At 35.9% G+C, this 22665-nt stretch overlaps 1 protein-coding gene across 3 annotated transcripts in view; it reads right to left on the bottom strand.

The window, feature by feature from the left end:
• LAMA2 (laminin subunit alpha 2) overlaps positions 1-22665 on the bottom strand; it is a 592018-nt gene that overhangs the window by 289251 nt on the left and 280102 nt on the right. For all 3 annotated transcript variants that reach the window (XR_014803693.1, XM_084956512.1, XM_084956505.1), the window contains exon 12: positions 21234-21407. Coding sequence is in view for 2 of the 3 variants with exons in the window: in XM_084956512.1 (XP_084812638.1) it covers positions 21234-21407 (174 nt within the window). In the remaining variant the exon portion in view is untranslated. The remainder of the gene's footprint in view (positions 1-21233; positions 21408-22665) is intronic.

Below are 22665 nucleotides of genomic sequence, written 5' to 3' on the forward strand. Positions count from 1 at the left end.
TAAGTCCAGAATGGTGCAAAGATTTCACTGTACCCATGTATGAAAATAAAGCATTAGAATAGGGAGGCTGGAGGTAGAAAGAAACATAAATGACTTTTTTCTGTAATTTAGGTAAGAAATGATGTAGGTTCAATACCGACTATTCAGTATCTTAAATCATTTTAGTTGCTTTGCGCTGACACCTCCCACCTTTTCTATGGCTAGGCTTGTGTATCATCAAGGCATCTGGATATGGACAATAGCTCAGCTGAGAAAGATTTTATTGTTTTTCAGTTGGTATCAAATAGCCACTTCACCACACTTTGGAGAGTTATTATTTTATTGTTAGTAGTCAGCTGATTGCATGATTCTACTTGGTGTTAGAATCATAAAACTTTAAATCTGTAAGACTTTCTAATTCATTTGGTCTGTTTGTTTTCAGATCATGTTTCTCTGAAACCTAGCTTTCTTTTGGGGAAAGCACAGATGAGACTATGGAATAAAATGCGGACAGAGCTCCTGGCCTTGTCACCCAGCATAACTAGAACCAGCTCTGTCAGTCATTGTAACCAGCACTGCTCCTTGTCTTCCCTGGTAACCAGCACCACCATGGCATCTAGTGAGTGATTTTTCTTGATTTTGCGTGTTCTAATTAAGATTTTGTTGGTAAAACAGATTCTGTTGCTAAAATTATAACCTCCCCTCTAACTTCACCAATGAAAAATTCAAACACAATGAAGTGAAGGGTCTTGCTTGTGTTTGTATTTAGCTAGTGGGTAGCAACAGAGCTCAAACAGCAAAACTGTTAATACAAATTCAGGAAGAGCTGGAACCTCTTCTAGAATTTGAAACTGTCCCTAATCCCCAAGTCATATTCTGGTCTTGCCAACTCTCCTCATTCCAGACATTAATGTCAGTGAATTTCAGACTTCCTATTAAAAAAGAAAAACAGATTCTAAGATTCATTTTCTTCCTATGTGAATATGTGTTTACGTGTGTTGCTGTTTATAACGAAACTGACATATAGATTTGAATTTACAAACTTTGTGATAGCTAAGAAAATATTATTTAGCGTTCCCTTGCACAGGCTAAATTATTACTATTGGGTAAAAACATCAACCTCTGAATTCAGCCTAAAGCACGTGGCAGGATTTTTTATTTTTCTCAGTCTTGCATCATCTACAGATACTTAATGGATCATCGGTAATTTTTAAAAGTAAACATAAAAGAATGGCTCTCGAAATTTTATGGGTAGAGAATCACTTGGGAAGCTTGTTTAAAAATGTAGATTTCCACACTTTTCCCCCAGATCTCCTGACTGAATCCAAGATAAGGATCAGTAATAACTATTTTTTTTTTTTTTTTGTCTTTGCCATTTCTTGGGCCGCTCCCGCGGCATATGGAGGTTCCCAGGCTAGGGGTCTAATCGGACCTGTAGCTGTCGGCCTACACCAGAGCCACAGCAACTCGGGATCCAAGCCGCGTCTGCGACCTACACCACAGCTCACGGCAACTCTGGATCGTTAACCCACTGAGCAAGGGCAGGGACCGAACCCGCAACCTCATGGTTCCTAGTCGGATTCGTTAACCACTGCACCGCAACGGGAACTCCAGTAATAACTATTTTCAATGAAGACCCCAGATGACTGGGATGTGTGTCTGAGTTCCACATGTGAGAGACTGTTGTAGCTCTAACTAGAATTTTTAAAGAAGGGGTTGGTTTAAATGGTTTTGCTGAATCCCTTAATCTGACTTGTCTCTTTAAAATAAAAATATTTCACCATGCTCGTCAAGGACATGGAATCAAAACCCATCTCTAAGTCTTACAGGATCAAGCTGTCATGGGTTTCATTACCAGCATAGTTTACATTTTCTTTAGCCTCAATATCTTTCACCAGGCATAAAGTTCATGCGTTTGGCACAAGAGGAAGTTATGTCTTGTTCCAAGAAACATGTACTCATCCTCCATCCTCCAAATGTCTATTAGATACTGAGATAGCATTAAACTGAGCTGTTGTTTGCTGTATAAAGTTTCAAAAGTTTCTGATGAAGAGCAGGATTAAGATTAGATATTAACAAAGTCAAATTATCTCTGTGCTTGTTTTGAAAGAAAAAGCAAAATCAAGCATTTTGACTTTTATTAAAAAGAAAACAATAACATCATCATTTAAAACTACTGGATGTAAGAACAATTCCCCTACTTAGTTTTTTTTTTTTTTTTCCTGTGATGATAAGTAAAAATAAGCTTAAGGCAGTAAATGGCCTCAGGGACCTTCAATGGCCTGTCCAGCTTTTTGCTTGTGGGTTATTTTCAATTCCATTTCATTATAAAGGACTTATTTCAGGAACACTGGGGCTGATAATCATGTCAAACCCAGTCCCGGAAGAAAACTAGAAAAAAATGTATTTACTCAAAGATGAGACAACCTTTGGGCAAAAAGAGAGAGCTCCTGATAGATAGTTACTTTCTAAATCAAAACACTCTAAAAAATGAAATCTATATGGGCAGATTCTTCCTTTCCTTCTCCTTTTTCCCCTTCCTTTTTCTTTTCTTCCTTCTCTCCCTTTCTTTCTTTCTCCCTCCCCCCAACCCTGCCCCAATTCCTTTCTTTATAGATAGTCTCTCTAAAATTTCAACTGTATAATATCTGGCCGCAAAAGTGGCTCAGTGGAATTAATAATAATAGCTAATACTGAGTGCTTATTATTTATCAAACAGTATCTTAAGGGCTGGATATGTGTTACATCCTCAAAATAATGGTTGAAATGAGTATTAATATTATCTCTACTGTATACATGAGGAAAGAGTGGTACAAAAAAAAAAAAAAAGTAACTATACTATCACCCCACAGCTATTGTCTGTAAGAACTCAAGTCAATATAAGTCCCTATTCCTGTATGAAGGCTGGAAGCAAGCATAATTTCCAATCCTTATATTTAAAAATTCTGCAAACAAGCTCCAAGAAAACTTGGTTCTGGGACTGCGATCCATTTCAACTAGCTTACTTATAGACCAAGAGCATGATCTTCAACACTTCGAGACGCGTGAGGCAAATCCAAAGCTATGGTATCATAAATTCTGCTCAATTATCTGCAGTGTAATATCTGCCTTGAAATCACCCAACCCTCCCCATGGATTTTAAAGTCCATGAATATCCTTCTCCTGATCTTTCCTTTCCTTCTGAGACACTGCTAAGTCTTTGTCAAGGTAGTTGATGCTTTTCCCTTACTGCAGTTAACTTCGTAAACTTAATTTTGCTTGGTTAACAAATATATTTTTCAGGAATATATCTGGGAAGTTGGCAATTGACATCTGTCTAATAATTATTAGGAATTTGAAGACTGCATTTTATTATAAACGTAAGTAACCTGTTCTCTAATTCTCCTCAAACCAAAGCTATTACTATTGCAGAATGAGGAAACTGATATTAAATTTCAGTAATTACTTAAAGAATTTTTGACATTTCCTTAAAATACAAGTCCAAACATTAAAATATTTATGCTCCTGTAACTCCAAAGACCTTTTAAAAAGTTCTCTATAAATAAAAAGAAATATCTGAATAGTTTCCCCAACTCATATCAAATATAAACTGTGGGATGTAATAGGATTAAATTAATTAAAAAACTTAATTGTATATTACAAACATCTTTAATTTAAGAAAATATTTTTATTCTGAAGTTTTATTCAGTAGTAGACTGAGATTGGGCAATTTAAACATTGAAAACAACAACAAAAAAAAACCCCTAAAACAAAACAAAACACCCAAACAATCAAACCTGGTTATCTCAGAATGAGATAATCTTCTTCCTGATAAAGGAAACATCATATGGGAAATACTTCGGGTGTGAACACGCAATGCACAAGGAGAACCTGTTTCTTTGGAAATAGCTGTAAATATATTCATCTGAGTAAAACAATCATCTGTGTCTAGTCATGCATGCTCCCTGCTCTGTGGCTGTCACCGCTGTCGATCTGAAGTTGAAAGGTAATGGCCTCATGATTCAAGGAAACTGCTGAAGTGTGTACTCAGGCTTCAGTTGAAGAGATGGGTTCATTTATCATCATAATAAGCTATTACCATCGAGAGGTCACAACTCATTGGAGAGACAGTCAGTCTAATTGGCTCAATTCCATCAGCTTTAGACGTGCCTCAAGGAGATAAGCACTCTTTCACAGGTAATTTTCAATCACCCAACAAACTACCTGTTTAATAATTCATCACATTTAAGATTGGGGGCTTATCGCATAGCTCCTTTTTCCATGTGGCAAATGTCGAATTTTAACTACTTTGAATCTCAGACCCGGGTAATAGAGGGAAAGCTTCAGAAAAAGTAAGATGAGAGACTGTCTGTTTTGACTCAACTACTACTGTTGGAAGTCATGAGAAGACCTCCGAAATACAAATGTAAGTGTTACGCTTCCCAATAGACCCTGTTGACAATAACAGAATTTCCTGAAACTATCTGGAAAGATACGAGTGTTATTGGAATCCTTGTGATTAACTGAGCATGACAACCACTTTTTAGCTTATAGAAAGAACTGACGCACTTGATACTTACTAATTAAAGCACTAATCTCTATAACAAATTCTAGAATTGAAAATTAATAGTTTATAATAGATCAAAATAAAAATAAAGGCTGCCCTATTTAAGATATCTTATTTTACAGCTTTGACAATTTTATGTTCATAAGTTGGGCAGTATAGTCTCGAGGCAAAGTCACCTCAAATCAAATGCAGGTTGTGACTATAAATAGTTAAGTTACCTTATAATTATAAACATATTCTTATCTACCACTATATTTTACACAAATGTTTGTCATATATACACTATTCTACCTTTAGGTTTAACTACTTAACTATTTGCCTTGGATTTTATACTAGTATATAAAGAACTTCTTTCCTTATTTATGTATAGTTTTATAGTGTTTGATTGATTTATAGCATTTGTATGTACCAAAATTCATTTAATCAGTCTCTCAGTGAAAGACATTTTTGTGTTTATCACAGATATTTATAAATGAATATTTTGCATCTTTCATGTTTATATATACCTGTAGGAAAAAAATCCCAAGAGAGAAATATATAAGCATATGTGCATTTTTAACTCTGGCAAAGATTTCTAAATTGGTTTTCTTGGATTGCATAATAAATATCCCCACTTTTCCTTTTTAAAATTTAGTAAGAGTGTACTAGCCATTTTGCCATCTTGCATCTTTCCTAAGATAAATGACAGTTTCTCAGTGTAGTTGTATTATGTCAGTTTGCACATGTTTTCATATACCTAAAAGCTATTTGTATTTCCTTTTCTATGAACTGTCCATTCATATTAGTTGCCCATTTCTTCGTTGAAATGTTGGCCTTTCTTATTAATTTCTATAACTTTAAAAAATATTAGAGTAGCCTTTTGCTATAAATCAAAGAAAAATGAAAAATTAAGGAATTCAAAAAATAATTCATGATATGTTATTTGATTAGTGTACTAAGGCTGCCATAACAAAATACCATAAACTGAGTGTCTTAAACAAAAGAAATTCATTATCTCACAGTTCTAGACGATACAACTCCAAAAATAAGGTATTGGCAGGGTTGGCTCCTCCTAGAGCTGTGAGAAAAGGATCTGTTTCAGGCTTCGTTCCTTGCCTTGTAGATGGTTGTCTTCATGTTCACATGGCATTCTACCTTCTTATAAGGATAGCAGTCATAATAAGTTTGGGTCCACCTTAATGACTTCATTTTAACTTGCTGCACTATAGCTAAGGGTATTGATGCTGTTTATTATCCCTATAAAGTTTACTTCTCTAATCAATCACTGATGGGCAGAAATCTTAAATCCCTTTACATACTAGGTCTTCAGTGAAGTAGGAATAGTTAGATACTTATGTCATTGCTTGGAAAGACGTGAAGCGATGCTTGTTCACTTTATTTCAGTACCTTCAAGATAAAGTGCAAAACACTGCAGGTTTCTCAAAAAGCTAGACTACTGACTTACGTTTTTCACATTTTTTGCAAAAGTGTTGTTAAAGTCACATAATCTACTTACTTGCTAAAATTAACTCTCTGTGATTGTCCATTTTTATTTTTAATGCTATCTTGTTTTTACCACCACCAGATGCTCAATCAGAGAGCAATAACATGCAGGGGACAAAGTGTTCTTTAATAAACATCTTTTATTGATATAAAGATTACCTCTGATATAAATTACTGCAGCATATAGCTACAGAAATTCACAAAGCAATTGACATTTATTGAACAGCTTCTGGGTGCTAAGGGCATTTTTGAGGGCTTTGCACAATTCTACAGCAGTGGTGGAACTTTCAAGTAGCAGATAATGAAAGTAAGTCTCAACTAAATTATGGGATGTGTCCAAGATTACAAAACTAATAAGGAAGAGAGATCCAGCATTTGAATCAGATCTGTGAAAGGCATAATGATCAAAACATTGAAAATAACGGACCATGTCTTCCCCTTGCATAAATAACAGCTTTCAAACACGTCTCATGAAAATGAAGAAAGAAAATAATGTATTCCTTTGTTAGTTCACAATGAGTTGTCAGCAGGATTGGTCTTCTCCGAGAGCTGTTAGAGGAAGATCTGTTCCAGGCCTCTCTCCTTGGCTTAGAGATGGCTACGTTCCTTCCACATGCATCTGTGTCTCATCCTTCCCAACATCTTGCTCTCTGCCTACTATTAACAATAACTAAACAGCACATACTGGGTTATATACAAAAGCCCAGTACATAAAGAACTCTTCCGCCATGACAATCCAGAAATGGCATAATACTGCCCCACTAAACTACAACAACAATAGTCAGTGGGTCTGATCTATTCCGACCGGCAGAGGCTAGCACATTGGGGGTTCAAATACAAGGACTTGGGCTAGTACATCAGAACCAGCAAACCATTGGTTCCTTCTAGGTCTCCACTGAGCTGCACATAGGACATGGCTGTAAAGTGCTATTGAATATAGTAAAAATGTGAAGTTTTCAATTAGATTTCATTGAAACTTTTTCATATTGATGCTGGTTTTGCTTCCTTTAGTTCTAAGATGAGGAATGGGGGTGGCATGGTCTTCCTTTTTACAATTCCAATTAAAAAATTATACAGAGTACCCGAATTTCCGTTTTAACTTTGGGCATTTTGTTGTTCATTCAGTAGCCATTGTGTTAAGCTCTAAGGCTAAAGAAGTGACCAGCCTGAGGTCCCATGGTAGGTAGCAATCCATGGAGAAAGCATTATTGTTTACCTTTTTTGTTCCTCTTAATTTCTTTTTGTAGAGATGAATTTTCATCTGCTATCATATTCCTTTTACCAGAAGAACTTTCTATATTTCTTCCAAAAAAAAGTAGCTTAGCCTTTATTTCCTGAAAAGTTCTTTGTTTTACCTTCCTTTTTCAAAGATATTTTGGCCTGGTAAAAATTCTAGATTAATAATTTTTGCTGTTGTTGTCTCTTTTCCCCCCAGTACTTGAAAATATTTCTGTACTATATTCTGGTTCCTGTGAGGTCTAACAAGAATCTTCTATCTTATCTTTGTTTTTCGGGACAGGTTGTATCTTTTTTCCTCCAGCTGCTTTTGGATTTTCTCTTTATGTCTACCACTGTTTTGGTTGTTCTTGTTGTTGTTAAATAATTTGATTCTGATGAACCTTGGCATTATTTCCTTGTCATTCTGGGGTCCGTTTCCATTGACTGATGTTCTTTTGGCTATGGTTCATATGCTCCTGCTTGTTTACAAGCCTGGTCATTTTTTATTTGATGACAGACATGATGGATTTTACATTGCAGGGTGCTGGATTTTGCTGTAATTAATTAAGTAGTATTGGATTTTGTTCTGGTGTGCAGTTTTTTAATAAATTGATTTATTTTAAGGTTTCTTTTAAGATCTGTTAAGGTAAATCTAGAGCAGCCTGTAGTTTGGGGGTAATTTAGCACCTCTACTGAAACAATTCTCAGTACTTTAGCTGAAGTTATTACCAGCTCTACATTAGCTATAGGAATTGTTTCTCTTATTGCTTTTTGGTAGTTGTTCCACCAGCCTTAGGTAGGTAGTTTCCTCCCACCCAAGTCAATATTCAACCAGGCTGACAGTTCCCTTTGACAGCTTTCCAGATTATCTGGATTGATTCTCTCTCTCATTCTCTCTCTCTCTCTCTCTCTCTCTCATTCTCTCTCTCTCTCTCTCTCTCTCATTCTCTCTCTCTCTCTCTCTCTCTCTCTCTCTCTCTCTCCAGCTTCCTATTCCTTAATACTCTGTTCCACAAATTCTAGCTTCCTGGACCTCCCTGAGTTCCAATCTCTATCTTTCAGACAATGCTGTTTAGGCCTCCTCTCAATGCACTTCACGATGGAAACTACACCAAGACAATAATGTGGGAACTATTAAGCTTCAACTCCTCTGTTTCTCTTTTCTCAGGGATCACAGTCCAACACTACCTATTGTCCACTGCCTAAAAAGTATCCTTTCACATTTTCTCCCAAGTTTTCTTGTTGTTTAGGAAAGGTTTATCCAGTCATGGTCTGAAGCAAAAGTTCCAAGGTATTGTCTTTGAAAAGTTTTGATTGATTGATTGATTGATTGTCTTTTTGCTATTTCTTTGGGCCACTCCTGCGGCATGTGGATGTTCCCAGGCTAGGGGTTGAATCGGAGCTGCAGCCACTGGCCTACGCCAGAGCCACAGCAACGCGGGACCCGAGCCGCGTCTGTAACCTACACCACAGCTCACAGCAATGCGGGATTGTTAACCCACTGAGCAAGGGCAGGGACCGAACCCGCAACCTCATGATTCCTAGTCGGATTCGTTAACCACTGCGCCATGACGGGAACTCCTATTTATTTATTTATTTAGGCTGCACTCCTGGCATGTAGAAGAAGTTCCTGGGCCAGGGATCAAACCCATGTTGCAGTTACAGCCTGCACCACAGCTACAGCAATGCCGGATCCTTAATCCACCGAACCATGAGGGAACCTTCCAGAATTTATTTTTATGTATGATTTGAGGTAGGCAAGCAAACACAGTTATTTTTTTGTCTTCAGATAACCACTGGTACAAGTAATATTTATTACATGGTCTAGCCTATTATCATTGATAGGCAATATCTATTTTGTTAAAAATCAAGTATCTCTATGTGCATGAGATATTTCTGGGCCATTTTTTAGTTCCCTTGATTTTTTTTTGTTTTTTTGTTTTTGTTTTTTGGAATGCACCTGTGGCATATGGAAGTTTCCAGGTTAGGGGTCAAATCGTTGCTGCAGCTGCTGGCCTGTGCCACAGCCACAGCAAAGCAGGATCTGAGACCTACACTGCAGCTTGTGGTGACGCCATATCCTTAAGCCACTGAGTGAGGCCAGGGATTGAACCTGCATCCTCATGGATGGTAGTCAGGTAACCTGATAAGCCTCAACGGGAACTCCCATTGATGTTTTAAAATCTATTTTCACACCAATAGCTCTTTATTTCAATCACTATTTCTTTTTAAAATGAGTCCTAACTCTTCATATGAGATAAGCTTTCTATTTCTTGTTTTTAAAATTTTTTTAAATTGTTATGTCCCCAAAACAATTTTTTTTCTCTACCGTACAGCATAGTAACCCAGTTACACATACAAACTTTTATTAAAACCCCATCTCTAGCTTTCTTTTAGGATTTGCTTTGACTAGTTCTGATCCTTTGCTTTTCCATATAGATTATATCCTTGGTACTTTTATTATTTCTTCTTATCATAAAGAACTTTTTTTTTTTTTTTTTTTTTTTTTTGCTTTTTAGGGCTGCACCTGCAGGATATGGAGGTTCCCAGGGTAGGGTCAAATTGGAGTTAGAGCTGCCGGCCACAGTCATAGAGACAGCAATGCCAGATCTGAGCAGTGTCTGCAACCTACACCATAGCTCATGGCAACGCTGGATCTTTAACCCACTGAGTGAGGCCAGGGATCAAATCTGCAACCTCATGGTTCGTAGTTGGATTTGTTTCCTCTGTGCCATGACGGGAACTCCTGAAGAACTTATTTTTAAAGTGTTGTTTTAACTGATTTTTCTGATGTAATGAAACAGTTGAATTTTGTATATTAATTTTGTATACAGTTCCTTTGATTCACCTATCAATAAGTTATTTTCTGAGTTCATAAAACAATCTACAAAGGACAGTTTTATTTCTTCCTTTTCTATTTCTGTGTCTTTTATTTTTTAATCTTAACTGCCCATATCTTCTAGTACAATATTAAATAAAAGTACTCAGAATGGAAACTGTCATCTTAAATAATTCTTTTAGAATTTTATACTAAATATTATTCATTTTTGTATAGATACTCTTCTTCTGATGAAGTGCCTTTCCAATCTTAGTTTGCATTTTTTTTTAAACATCATGAATCATTACTTAATTTTACCTATTTCTTTTGCTGCCTTCATTGAGTTTTTTCCCTCTCCTTTAATCAGTCAATATCATCGATTACTTAAACTTATTTTCTGATATTAAACCATTGTTGAACTCCTATGATAAAAGCAACTTGGTCAATTTAGTTTTACCATTTTTATGCATTATGGATTCTGATTGTGCTTTGGTTAAGATGTTTGCATCTATTTGCATGAGTTAAGTTTGAATAGGAATTTCCTTCTTCATATCTCCCTGAAATCAAGCATATTCAGCCTCATAAAATTATTTGAGTAGTCCCCATTAGTCTTCTCTAGAAAGCTTGTATTAGACTGAATATTTTTTTTAGGTTTGAAGTTTGATTGAACAAAATAAACAAACATAGAAAAAAATAGACCCATTATCTTTACAGGAAGAATATTTTAGCTACTGATTCAAGTGCTTTAATAGCCATAGGACTTTTCACATTTTTCCTCTTAACTCAGTTTTACTAATTTTCATTATTCTAGAAATTTACTTATTTTTAAGGTAAATTTATTGTGTATAAAATTTTTATGATTTTTCTTTTTTTTAGCTTTCTGAAGTATTTTTAGTTATATTCATATATACTTCTAATATTACGTGTAGCTCTACCTACTTTTTTCTCTACTAATCTTGTCAGAGCTTTGTAATTCTTTTGAAAACAAGTTTTTTATTTTTGCTTTAGGTTCCATTAATTTTCATTTATATAAGTTCATATCTTTATTATATTATTTGCTTTCTTATGTTTTCTTTTGGATAAGTTGCTCATGGATCTCTATTCTAAAGCTAAATGCCTTACAAGAATAAATAGAATTGAATAAAAAATGATTAACTGGAAAGTGTTGGAAACATCTAGATTCCAATTTTTGCTCTACCTATTACTAGTTGGTATACCTTGGTTTGTTAGCTGATAATTTGGTCATATATTTTAATATAGATGAAAAAAAATACACAAGTAAGTTGAACATTTTAGGTGACCTGTTTTGTGCAGAATCTGTATAATTATTACCAGTAAACTCCTACCAATGTGGCCCTAGATTATGTTAATTTTGTTTGCAACTATTTTACAAAGTTGACTCAGTTTGAAAATGTTGTTTAAGTAAAATCCTTAATTTTTCCCACCAAATTGCTGTTAAACTGAATGTTCCCCTATATAGTACTTGTTTAGTTGATAAATTTTAAAAACTGATCTTTGTTTCCATTATATTTCATTATAAGGCACTGTAATGAGAATAATGCATATGAATATTAAAATGTTTTTTACACATTTACAGTATCCACATTAATCTTTAAAAATTTAATTAGGAAAAATATGAAGACAGAATTATGACAAGAATTAGTAAGATTGAGAGATTTTTACATTGACTTTAGAGTCCCCACCTGTGGGCTAATTTTGCAAAGTAGACATTACCATAATGATGGGCAATAAATGAGTTCTTGAGTTTTGTTTTTTTGTTTGTTTGTGTACTTTTATTTTTGTATTTCTTCAGTATCCATTGTGATTTCTCCTTTTTCATTTCTTATTTTGTTTATTTGGGTTTTTTCTCTCCTCTTCTTGGTGAGTCTGGCCAGAGGTCTGTCAATTTTGTTTACCTTTTCAAAGAACCAACTCTAGGTCTTATCGATTTTTTCAACTGTTTTTTATTTTTTTGTCTTCTGTCCATTGTCCTTTAAGGGCTGCACCCAGGGTACATGGAGGTTCCCAGGCTAGGGGTCTAATAGGAGCTGCAGCTGCCGGCCTATACCACAGCCACAGCAATGCCAGATCCGAGCCGCGTCTGCGACCCACACCACAGTTCATGGCAATGCCTGATCCTTAAACCACTGAGCGAGGCCAGGAATCGAACTCGCAACCTCATGGTTCCTAGTCAGATTTGTTTCCACTGCGCCATGACAGGCACTCCCTCATTTGCATTTTGAATCTCTATTTATTGATTTCCTCTCTGATCTTTATGATTTCCTTCCTTCTGCTGACTTTAGATTTTGTTTGTTCTTTTTCTAATTCATTTAGGTGGTGGGTTAAGTTGTTGATTTGAGATTTTTCTTCTTTTTTGAGGAAGGACTGTATTGCTATGAATTTCCCTCTAAGCACTACTTTTGCGACAACCCATAGATTTTGAACAGTTGTGTCTTCATTATCATTTGTCTCATGGTATTTTTTAATTTTCTTCTTGATTTCCTCATTGACCCATTGGTTTTTTAGTAGTATGCTGTTTAGTCTCCATGTAGTAGGTTTTTTCTCTTTGCTTTTCCTGTGGTTGATTTCTAGTTTCATGCCATTGTGGTCAGAGAAGATATTTGAAATAACTTCTATACTCTTAAATTTGTTGAGGGTAGCTTTGTGCCCAGTATGTGATCAATCTTTGAGAATGTTCCATGTGCACTTGAGAAGAAGTATATTCTGATTTTTTTGGATATAATGTCCTGAAAATGTCAATTAAGTCTAACTTTTCTATTGTGTCCTTTAGGATCTCTGTTGCCTTATTGACTTCCCATCTAGAGGATCTGTCCATTGATGTGACTGGGGTGTTAAAGTCTCCCACTATTATTGTATTCCCATCGATTTCTCCTTTTATGTCTCTTACTATTTGTTGTAGGTACCTGGTGCTTCTATATTAGGGCCATGCATACTGACAATTGTAATATCCTCTTCTTGAATGGATCCTTTTAGCATTAAATAGTGTTTCTTCTTTTTCTTTCTTTATGGCTTTCATTTTAAAGTCTATTTTGTCTGATATGAGTATTGCAACTCCTGCTTTCCTGTCTTGTCCATTGGCATGAAATATCTTTTCCCATCCCCCACTTTCAATCTATATGTGTCCTTTGCCCTAAAGTGAGTCACTTGTAGACAGCAGATTGCAGATTTTTGCTCTTTTATTCAATCTGCTACTCTGTGTCTTTGATTGGAGCATTCAGTCCATTGACATTTAAGGTAATTATTGATAAATTTGTATTTATTGCCATTTTAAAGCTTGTTTTCCAGTTGATTCTATGTTTCTCCTTTGTTCCTTTTTTTTTTTTTTTTTGGTTGGATGATTTCCATTTATTTTGTGCTTGTGTACTTTTTTTAGTTTTGGTGAATGTAATGTTTGGTTTTGATCTGTGGTTGACGTGTTTTTTAAGTATATTAACCCCTTCCTGTATCTGCTTGCTTTAGCCTGATAGTCATATAGGCTCAAGCACATTATTAAAAAATAATCTAGATTTTCTTACTTTCCTTCCCCACATTCTATGAATTCCCTTTTTAACATCTTCATGTTTGTCCTTTTGCTGTTCCTTGTGTTTATCATTGCTATTATAGTAGTTTCTTTTTTCTTTTTCTTTTTTTCCCACTCTTAGATCGGTATGCTGGCACATTTAAGTGATTGATTTCCAATTGTGGTTTCCTCCATCATATTTCTTATTTCTTTTTTTATTTAGAGAAGCCTTTTCAGTATTTCTTTTAGAATGGGCATAGTATTGCTGTACTCTTTTAGCTTTTGTTTGTTGGATAAATTATTTATTTCCCCTTCTATTTTATTTATTTATTTTTATCTTTTATTACTTAATGAATTTTATTACATTTATAGGTGTACAACAATCATCACAACCAAATTTTACAGCATTTCCATCCCAAAACCTCAGTGCACCTCCACCTCCCAAACTGTCTCATTTGGAAACCCCAAGTTTTTCAAAGTCTGTGAGTCAGCATCTGTTCTGAAAAGAAGTTCATTGTGTCCTTTTTTTTAGATTTCAGATGAAAGTGATAGCATTTGGTGTTGGTGTCTCATTGTCTGAGTGACTTCACTTAGCACAATAATTTCTAGGTCCATCCATGTTGCTAAAAATGCCAGTATTTCTTTCCTTTTAATGGCTGAGTAATAGTCCATTGTGTATATGTACCACATCTTCTGGATCCACTCCTCTGTCAATGGACATTTAGGTTGTTTCCATGTCTTGGCTATTGAAAATAGTGCTGCAATGAACATCGGAATACATGTGTCTTTGCGAGTCGTGGTTTTCTCTGGATAGATGCCCAGGAGTGGGATTGCTGGATCAAATGGTAGTTCCATGTATAGTTTTCTGAGGAATCTCCATACTGTTTTCCACAGTGGTTGCACCAATTTACATTCCCACCAACAGTGTGCTAGGGTTCCTTTTTCTCCACACCCTTTCCAGCCCTTATTGTTTGTAGACTTTTTGACAATAGCCATTTTGGCTGGTGTAAGGTGGTACCTCAGAGTGGTTTTGATTTGCATCTCTCTAATAATGAGTGATGTTGAACATCTTTTCATGTGTTTTTTGACCATCCATATGTCTTCTCTGGAGAACTGTCTGTTTAGATCTTCTGCCCATTTTTTGATGGGGTTTTTTGGGTTTTTTTGGTATTGAACTGTAGGAGGTGTTTATAAATTTTGGACACTAATCCATTATCAGTCAATTCATTTGCAAAGATTTTCTCCTATTCTCTGAGTTGTCTTTTCATTTTGTTTAGAGTTTTCCTTTGCTGTGCAGAAACTTTTAAGTTTAATTAAGTCTTATTTGTTTATTTATTTATCTATTTTTATTGTCATTACTTTAAGAGGTGGATCTGAGAAGATGTTGCTGTCAGAGAATTCCCCTTCTATTTTAAATGATATTATTGCTGGATAGAGTTTTCTAGGCTGCATATTTTTTCCTTCCAGAACTTTGAATATATCTTGACACTCTCTTCTGGCCTGTAGTGTTTCTGTAGGAAATCAGCTGATAGCATAATGGGATAGCATTCCCTTATAGTTAATACTTTGTTTTTCTCTTGCAGCCTTTAGAATCCTCTCTTTAACTTTTGCCATTTTTATTATAATATGTCTTGGTGTCGGTCTATTTGGGGCCCTCTGTGCTTCCTGTATTTTGATATCAGTTTCCTTTAGATTTATAAACTTTTCAGACATAATTTATTCAAATATATTTTAAATCCCCTTTTCTTTTTCTTCTTCTGGAATTCCTATTATGTGTAGTTTGGCCCACTATATATTATCCCATAGATCGCTTATGTTTTTTCATTTGGTTTTCTGTCTGCTGTCCTGACTGGGTGATTTCCATTACTCTATCTTCCAAGCCACTAATTCGCTTGTCTACATTATTCATTGTGCTCTTTAGTGACTTTAGCTCAGTTTGTGTCCTGGCAAATGAATTTTCTAAATTTTCTATGTTCCTCCTTACATTTTCTAATTCCTTTCTAAAGGAATCTGCATTGCTGTTCATATCTGCTCTTAATTCCTTGATATTCACCCTTAATTCCTTTTAATTTTTTTTTTTTTGCTTTTTAAAATTTTAAATGATTTTAATTTTTTTCCATTATACCTGGTTTAGAGTGTTCTGTCAATTTTCTAGTCTACAGCCAGGTGACCCAGTCACACATACACATATACGTTCTTTTTTCTCACATTATCATACTCCATCATAAGTGACTAGATATAGTTCCCAGCGTTATACAGCAGGATCTCATTGCTTATCCATTCCGAAGGCAACAGTTTGCATCTATTAACCTCGAAGTCCCAGTCTATCCCACTCCCTCCTCCTCCCTCTTGGCACCCACAAGTCTGTTCCCCATGTGTAAGATTTTCTCTTCTAGTGAAAGGTTCATTTGTGCCATATATTAAATTCCAGGTATGTGATATCATATGGCATTCATTCTCTTTCTGACTTACTTCACACAGTATGAGAGTCTCTGGTTCCATCCATAGTGCTGCAAATAGCATTGTTTTGTTCTTTTTTATGGCTGAGTAATATTCCATTGTGTATATATAGCACATCTTCTTAATCCATTCATCTGTTAATGGACATTTAGATTGCTTCCCTGTCTTGGCTATTGCGAACAGTGTTGCAATGAATATGCGGGTGCATGTGTCTTTTTCAAGGAAACTCTGGTCCGGATATATGCCTAAGAGTGGGATTGCTGGGTAAAAACATTTAGTTTTCTGAGGTACCTCCATACTATTTTCCATAGTGTGTTTGTTTTTTAATAAAAGTGTCCCCTCATTTATCCCCAGCAATTCATCTGGTTTATTCTTGACAATAAAACTTTTTCTCATACTACTTTATTACCAAATCTTTTTTATATTATCTGACTTGTGGAAAAAGTCAGTCACAGTTCATTTATTCTGTTTACTTTTGTGACCATGTAATTCTCCACATATGTATTATTATTAACCCATTTAATCCAAGATTTAAATTGGAAAATGATAAGGATGAAGGAGCGATTATGACCTTTACTTTTGAATAATTGTGAGGAATGAGAAACAAAGATATTACAAATAAAAATTAAGCTGCTAAAAGGAGAGTGGATCATGCTTATTAGTGAGTTTAAAGTTTTTCAGAATTAAATCTAACATAAATTCCAACTCAGGAGTCATTTCTGAGCAATCTAATCAAAACTACTTTGTTGCTGTTGTTAAAGATGTAGCATTAATCACAGAATAATTGCAGCGCTCCGTTCATGTGACAAGGACTGCTCTGTCCTGTAAATCTCAAACACCAATCTTTTTTCACATCCACAGCTTTAATTTGGGATGGAGAGATAGAACTGAAAAGCCAAGCGAGCACAACAAAGAAACACCAGAGATTACTTTTAGAACCAGATGCTATTTTGTCAGCAGACTCATAATGTTCATCCTAAGGTGAACTATAGCAACTACATGAAACAATTTCAAAGCTTCTCTAAGCCAGAAATGGAAAAAGTCAGTATAATGTTGTAGAAAATAAGCATTGCTTTATAAAGGCCAAATTACACAAGATTAATTTACTAATGCTCAGAGACAGAATTGCAAGCCTTAATGATAATGCAGGAACAGTAGACAGGCCAGGCCAGATTTTCAGGGAACTTTATAGACAGAAGAGAATTGCTTCCAGAAGCTGCACTATCTATTTTAGACCACTAGGGTAACCTTAAGTAAATGACTATTTTAATGTTCCAATAGCACTTAGTTTACTAAAGCAGTAAATTATTCCAACTCTGAAATACCCAAACTGTTTCTCAATAGCTGTAGCCTGTAGCAAACCAGCAGGACTATGTCCTCCAGCTCTTCCCATTCCTGCCTAGTCCCATGCTTAAACAAATGCCTTAAAACCATTTTGAAAGTAAGATGCTACCTAGTAGAGCCCTGTGGATGCCTGTCCTAATTCTCTTCAAATATCTAGAATGGGGGAGGGGGGGAAATTAACACTTGATTGTGACAATTGTGCTAAATACTCTCACATATGAGAAAAAAAAATTCAAGACTGCTGCTGAGGAATTAACTCAGAGTTGAGACTCTAATCCAGGAGGAACCTATAGCACCCTCTCAAAGAGACCCCACTCCCCATGCCCTCTGCCTGCCTCCTGTTTGTAGAAAAGCTGTACTTTCCCAGGCCTCCTCTTAATCACAAAAGCCTGGCTCAAGAATTCATGATAGAAAGGATATGAACATGTAGCGACCAACAATAGCATTTTGGTCAGGAAAACTGGTAACATTTTAAACAGGAAATCAGCCATATGACAGTCATAGAATCTTTAGCTCCTCCCCAAAGTACCTACATAACAGTAACTGATACACACTTCTTGAGCTGTTTTACAGATGCCAAAACCCCCACCAAATGGATGAAGTTAACTACTTGATGCCCATGAGCATGTAGCTCCCAGACCAAATGAAACCTGAGGAAGACACTACACTGCTACCTCACCATCAACCAATCACAATCGTGCACAAGCTCATCACATAACCTATGACTCCCCTCCCCCACCTCGGCTTTAAAAAGGCTCTTCCCTGAAAGTCTTTGAGGAGTTAAGTTCTCTTGAGCATAAGCTGCCTCATTCTCCTTGCTCAGCCCTGCAATAAACCCTTCTTGGCTCCAAACTCTGACAGTTCTGTTTGTTTGGCCTCACTGTGTGTGTTGTGCACACAAACAAGATCATGACATTTTTTTAAATGGGTAGTATAAAAATGTGCTTTTTCTAGGCCTCATCCACTAGCCACACAGATAACTGTATTCACTTTCTGTATTCCTCATTATTCCAGAAAAGGAACTGCAGTCAATAAAAATGTTTCTTAGGATAAAAAATATTCCTTTGCTAAATTGGCTAGTGCTCCTGAATTTAATTACAGTCAGGCAGGCCTCTATGTTAGCAGAGTGTATCCCAAGTGACAGCAGTTTTATTATTTGGGGTGAGGTTCTCCAAAAAAGGGAAGATCAGCATGTGGCACCTTCATTATAACAGAATATGCACAACACATCTCCCTTCTGTTATAAGTGGACTTAGAACTAAGTAATGGAAAATATTTGAAAATGGGTTACATAAATATTTAGGAAAAGCATCTCATAAATAACTTTTTGGACTTAGGAATTAACACTAAAAAGGCGGAGGAGGGATTACATACCCACAACCTCCCGGTCATGGATGTAAATGAAATTCAGTAACTAAGCAGATGTACTAGTTTTTTGATATACTATTTCTGTCAGATCCTGGCAATGGCTCTCATTTCCACAGCAATTACTGGTACAGAATTTAGCTTCAACTATTTAAAAAAGTGGCTTTATTGGATTTACAAACAAGGCCCTACAATTTTCTGTTTCCTTAGCAAGATATTAAATCAACCAAGCTAAGAATGTCATCATGACTGTAATTTACGTGATATGACATGGCAGCTAAGATGTACAGTGGTAATTTGTGAGAGCTTGCAGTATTACTGTAGTATCAAAAATTTATATGGTTCAGTTATTAGGGCAAATTGTTTCATTCATGCTGAGATATCTGACAGTAAACCACCAAGGGCTTCCACATTACATTAAAAAAATGTCTTCCATATTCAAACAATTTGCACACCCTGTTACCATTATTTTGTTCACTGAATGGAAACTGCAGCACAGGCAAGCACAGCCTTTGATGTGAAAATGATCTGTGGGGGATATGAAGTGCTTCATTGTAGGTGGTTCTAAGAAGCAGTTCAGCCAGGATAAGGGAAGTTATCTTTGGGAACCAACAACTCCGAACAGGATGTCCAAATTCTTTGCTCTGATGCTATTTCACATCCCATTTGCTTACCTTCCTTCTGTCAGTTTGATTTTCAGCCAACAGAAAGAAAAAGCATATGACCAAAGAAGAAATGATGGAAAATATGGCAAGAATATGCTATTTTTTTAAAAAAACTATCTTTAAGTAAATTTCACCGCTGTAAGTAAGACCAGACCTCTGAAACATCCAATTTTGACCCATGGCTCTTCTCTAAATTCCTCAAAGCAGTTAAAAAAAATAGACAGTTTATATATGTATTTATCTTTTTGACAATTTTAAGCTATAGACATTCAAGTCGTATGTGCTATTTTATTCTTGTCAGAGATTCAGGAAGTTCCTAAATAGAATAGGATAGAATGACTTCTCATTGGAAAGGGCTTTGATGTAAAAATTTAATTAGATTTTTATTATAGCTAGAAAGTTTTATGCAACACACACCGTCTCTTTAAAAATACACATTCACTAAAAATGTGTTTTGTTCATTTACACATTTTTCATAATGGTATTTAGAAGCCTGTAAAAGTAAGAGACGAGCCACAAGTTAAAATGTTTTCAATTAGTTAAACACTGAACTGATTTCCATTCATATGAACTAGTAAGTTTTTCTATCTCAATTCTCACACACCATTAACTATTAATATATTTTTATTTATTTAGTCACTGAAGATTTATTCAAAAGGTACATTATATTTTTCTAGGTGAAAACTAGGCTTCAATAGCATCAATGTGCTAAAGGATTTTTCTGGACTGTGAATTTCTGTGTGATTAGGTAAATTAACTACTAGCTACAAGGTATTAAGTCCCACAGAATAGGAAGGACTTCCCATTGAGAATGACTTTACCAAATTTTGTTTCCAACAAATTGTTAAGCAAAATAAAATAAAATGATAAAAGCCATGGACTCTACTTAGAGAGAGTTAATCCACAACAGGGGGGAAAACACCTGAATTTCTGAGACTGCTACATTTGTTTATCTGTGTGTGTTTTTGTGTGTGTGAAAGTGGGCTTGAAAACAAACATGTGCATTCAATCTGGCACTTCTTTTAGGGTAGTTCTCTTTCAGAGCTCCAGGAAATACGGTGTTTACATAAGCTTCATGGAAAGCATTAAATTAGTTATGTAATAAATTTCATTTCCAATTAACATTCAAACAAGGTAGAAAAAGTAGAGCTCTTGAATATCAGTTTTGAAATGAAATAGAAAAAGATGAGAAATATTTCAGTAAATATTCTACCATAGACAGCTCTAGAAAATCAACTATTTCAAGTAAACATAATACAGTTTCTTCCAATAGCTGTAATTTGTTTTGCAAAATAATATCCTAGAAGCTTCATTAATTTATTTGTTCATTCAAAAATTGGACACAGCAGCTACGTAGAGTTGAGAAAGCAAAGGTGCTTTGGCCCATGGGGTAACAGGGGAGTGTCCAACTTAATTTGAAATCTTATTCAGGTGGTTCTGGCAATCCTTTCCTTTCTTTCTTTCTCTCTCTCTCTCTCTCTTTGTCTTTTTAGGGCCACACACACACATACGGATGTTCTCAGGCTAGGGGTTGAATTGGAGCTGTAACCACTGGCCTCAGCCACAGCAATGCCAGATTTGAGCCATGTCTGCGACTTACACCACAGCTCCCAGCAATGCCAGATCCTTAACTCATTGAGTGAAGCCAGGGATTGAACCTGCGTCCTCATGGATACTATTCGGGTTTGTTAACCACTGAGGCACGATGGGAACTCCCTAGTTCTGGCAATCCAATACAGTATATATTTGCTCTTATTTTCCTTCAAAGGAAGATTAAATAAAACCCCTCTACTTATTAATCAATTAAAGCAAGAAGCAAGCACTGCCTGGACTTACCTTGTTTCCCAGGTATGGAGCTGGTGCGCTCCAAAAGTAGCTCTGGGGCAGGGCTCGTCGGGCCTCACTGCTGCTGATGCTGATCTGCCGAGGTGGATCCATGTCATCCTGCTGGGGAGCCACTCGAATGTGGCCAGAGATGTCAGTCAGATACCAGCCACTCATGTCTTGTATCTTAAAGAAAACACACAACCATCCTTACTTAGGAAAAAAAAAATCACTCCCTTTCTCTTCCATATTCCTGTATTTATTTTTTGAAATTTAAAATAACAAAAATTATAAAAGTTTAGAAAAATATGAGAGTTGTGAGTATCACTTATCATGTGTACTCAGTTTTAGGTACCAATTTATTTATTTTTTCTTGATATTTTTAGGAGTTTGGACAGTATTATGTAGGAATCTGTTTTTACCAGTCCAATGCATGTTTTAAAAGTTATGATTCCAAGTACTTCTTAAAAAGAGGAACTCGTTCAAAACTACACGTAATGTTACATAAATTATCAAATAGTTGAATTTTGAATTCTGTATTTTTCATCCCACTAGTAATTTCCAATTGCTGATGGAAACAATTATTCCAAAAGGTATTACATATATATTTGTAAAGCAGAGGTAAAAGAGACATGAAAGGTGGGTTTTTACTTAATAATTCCTTCCTTTTCCCTTATTTAACTTTCAACTTTGAGGCTGAAGGACATTAGAATCCACTAGCTCATAACACTGTACCTATTCCTCCCTGTGGGGTCAGACGGGTTACAGGAGCTCCTAGCCTAGATCCTCGGCTTAGAAAAAGAAGAGGCCTTTAAGGAGGAATTAGGGAATACATGACAATTTGGTTTCCCATGTTTATACTCCAGCCATGACTAGGTACACAGCTACAATTCTACTTTAAACCATCCATCCTGTCTAGTCAGGACAAAACACTGGATACGGGGGTTTGTGGCTACCAGGGGCCCACGAGATGTATGTGAGCTGCTTGGTGTGGTGGGTGATGGGGAGCAGAATGGTAATGGTGATAATATGTGGATAAAATATTTAAAAAATTTTTTTCATGCAGAGGTCATTGGATTCGGCATCTCCTAATGCTATGGAATTGCTGGAACTGCCCTGGTCAAAAGAGAAAGAGATACCAGGTAAAAGCTTATTGGATAGCTAAGCAACAAGATATGTATTACTTCCTTTTCTTCTCTTTCCATCATAATCCATCAGGCATCCTAAGACAGCCCAGGGAGATTCGGAGGAAGTTCTTTCCAGCAGACTTACTGAAATGCAAGTATCAGTGGACCTAGTTTCTGATGAACAAGGCTGAGTACTACTTCTGCTCCTCTGCTAATCATTAAACATGAGTACATTAATGGAGCAGTCTAGAGAGTGATATGAGACTTTATAAACAGGAGCAAGTTAGACTAGATGTCTATTTGCTGTCGGTTCTATA

Source organism: Sus scrofa, chromosome 1 (assembly GCF_054392235.1).
Source record: "Sus scrofa isolate SSC_HxYL_T2T_F1_AM1 chromosome 1, Sscrofa_HxYL_maternal_Yorkshire_Landrace_v2.0, whole genome shotgun sequence".
In the NCBI taxonomy this organism is placed as follows: domain Eukaryota; kingdom Metazoa; phylum Chordata; class Mammalia; order Artiodactyla; family Suidae; genus Sus; species Sus scrofa.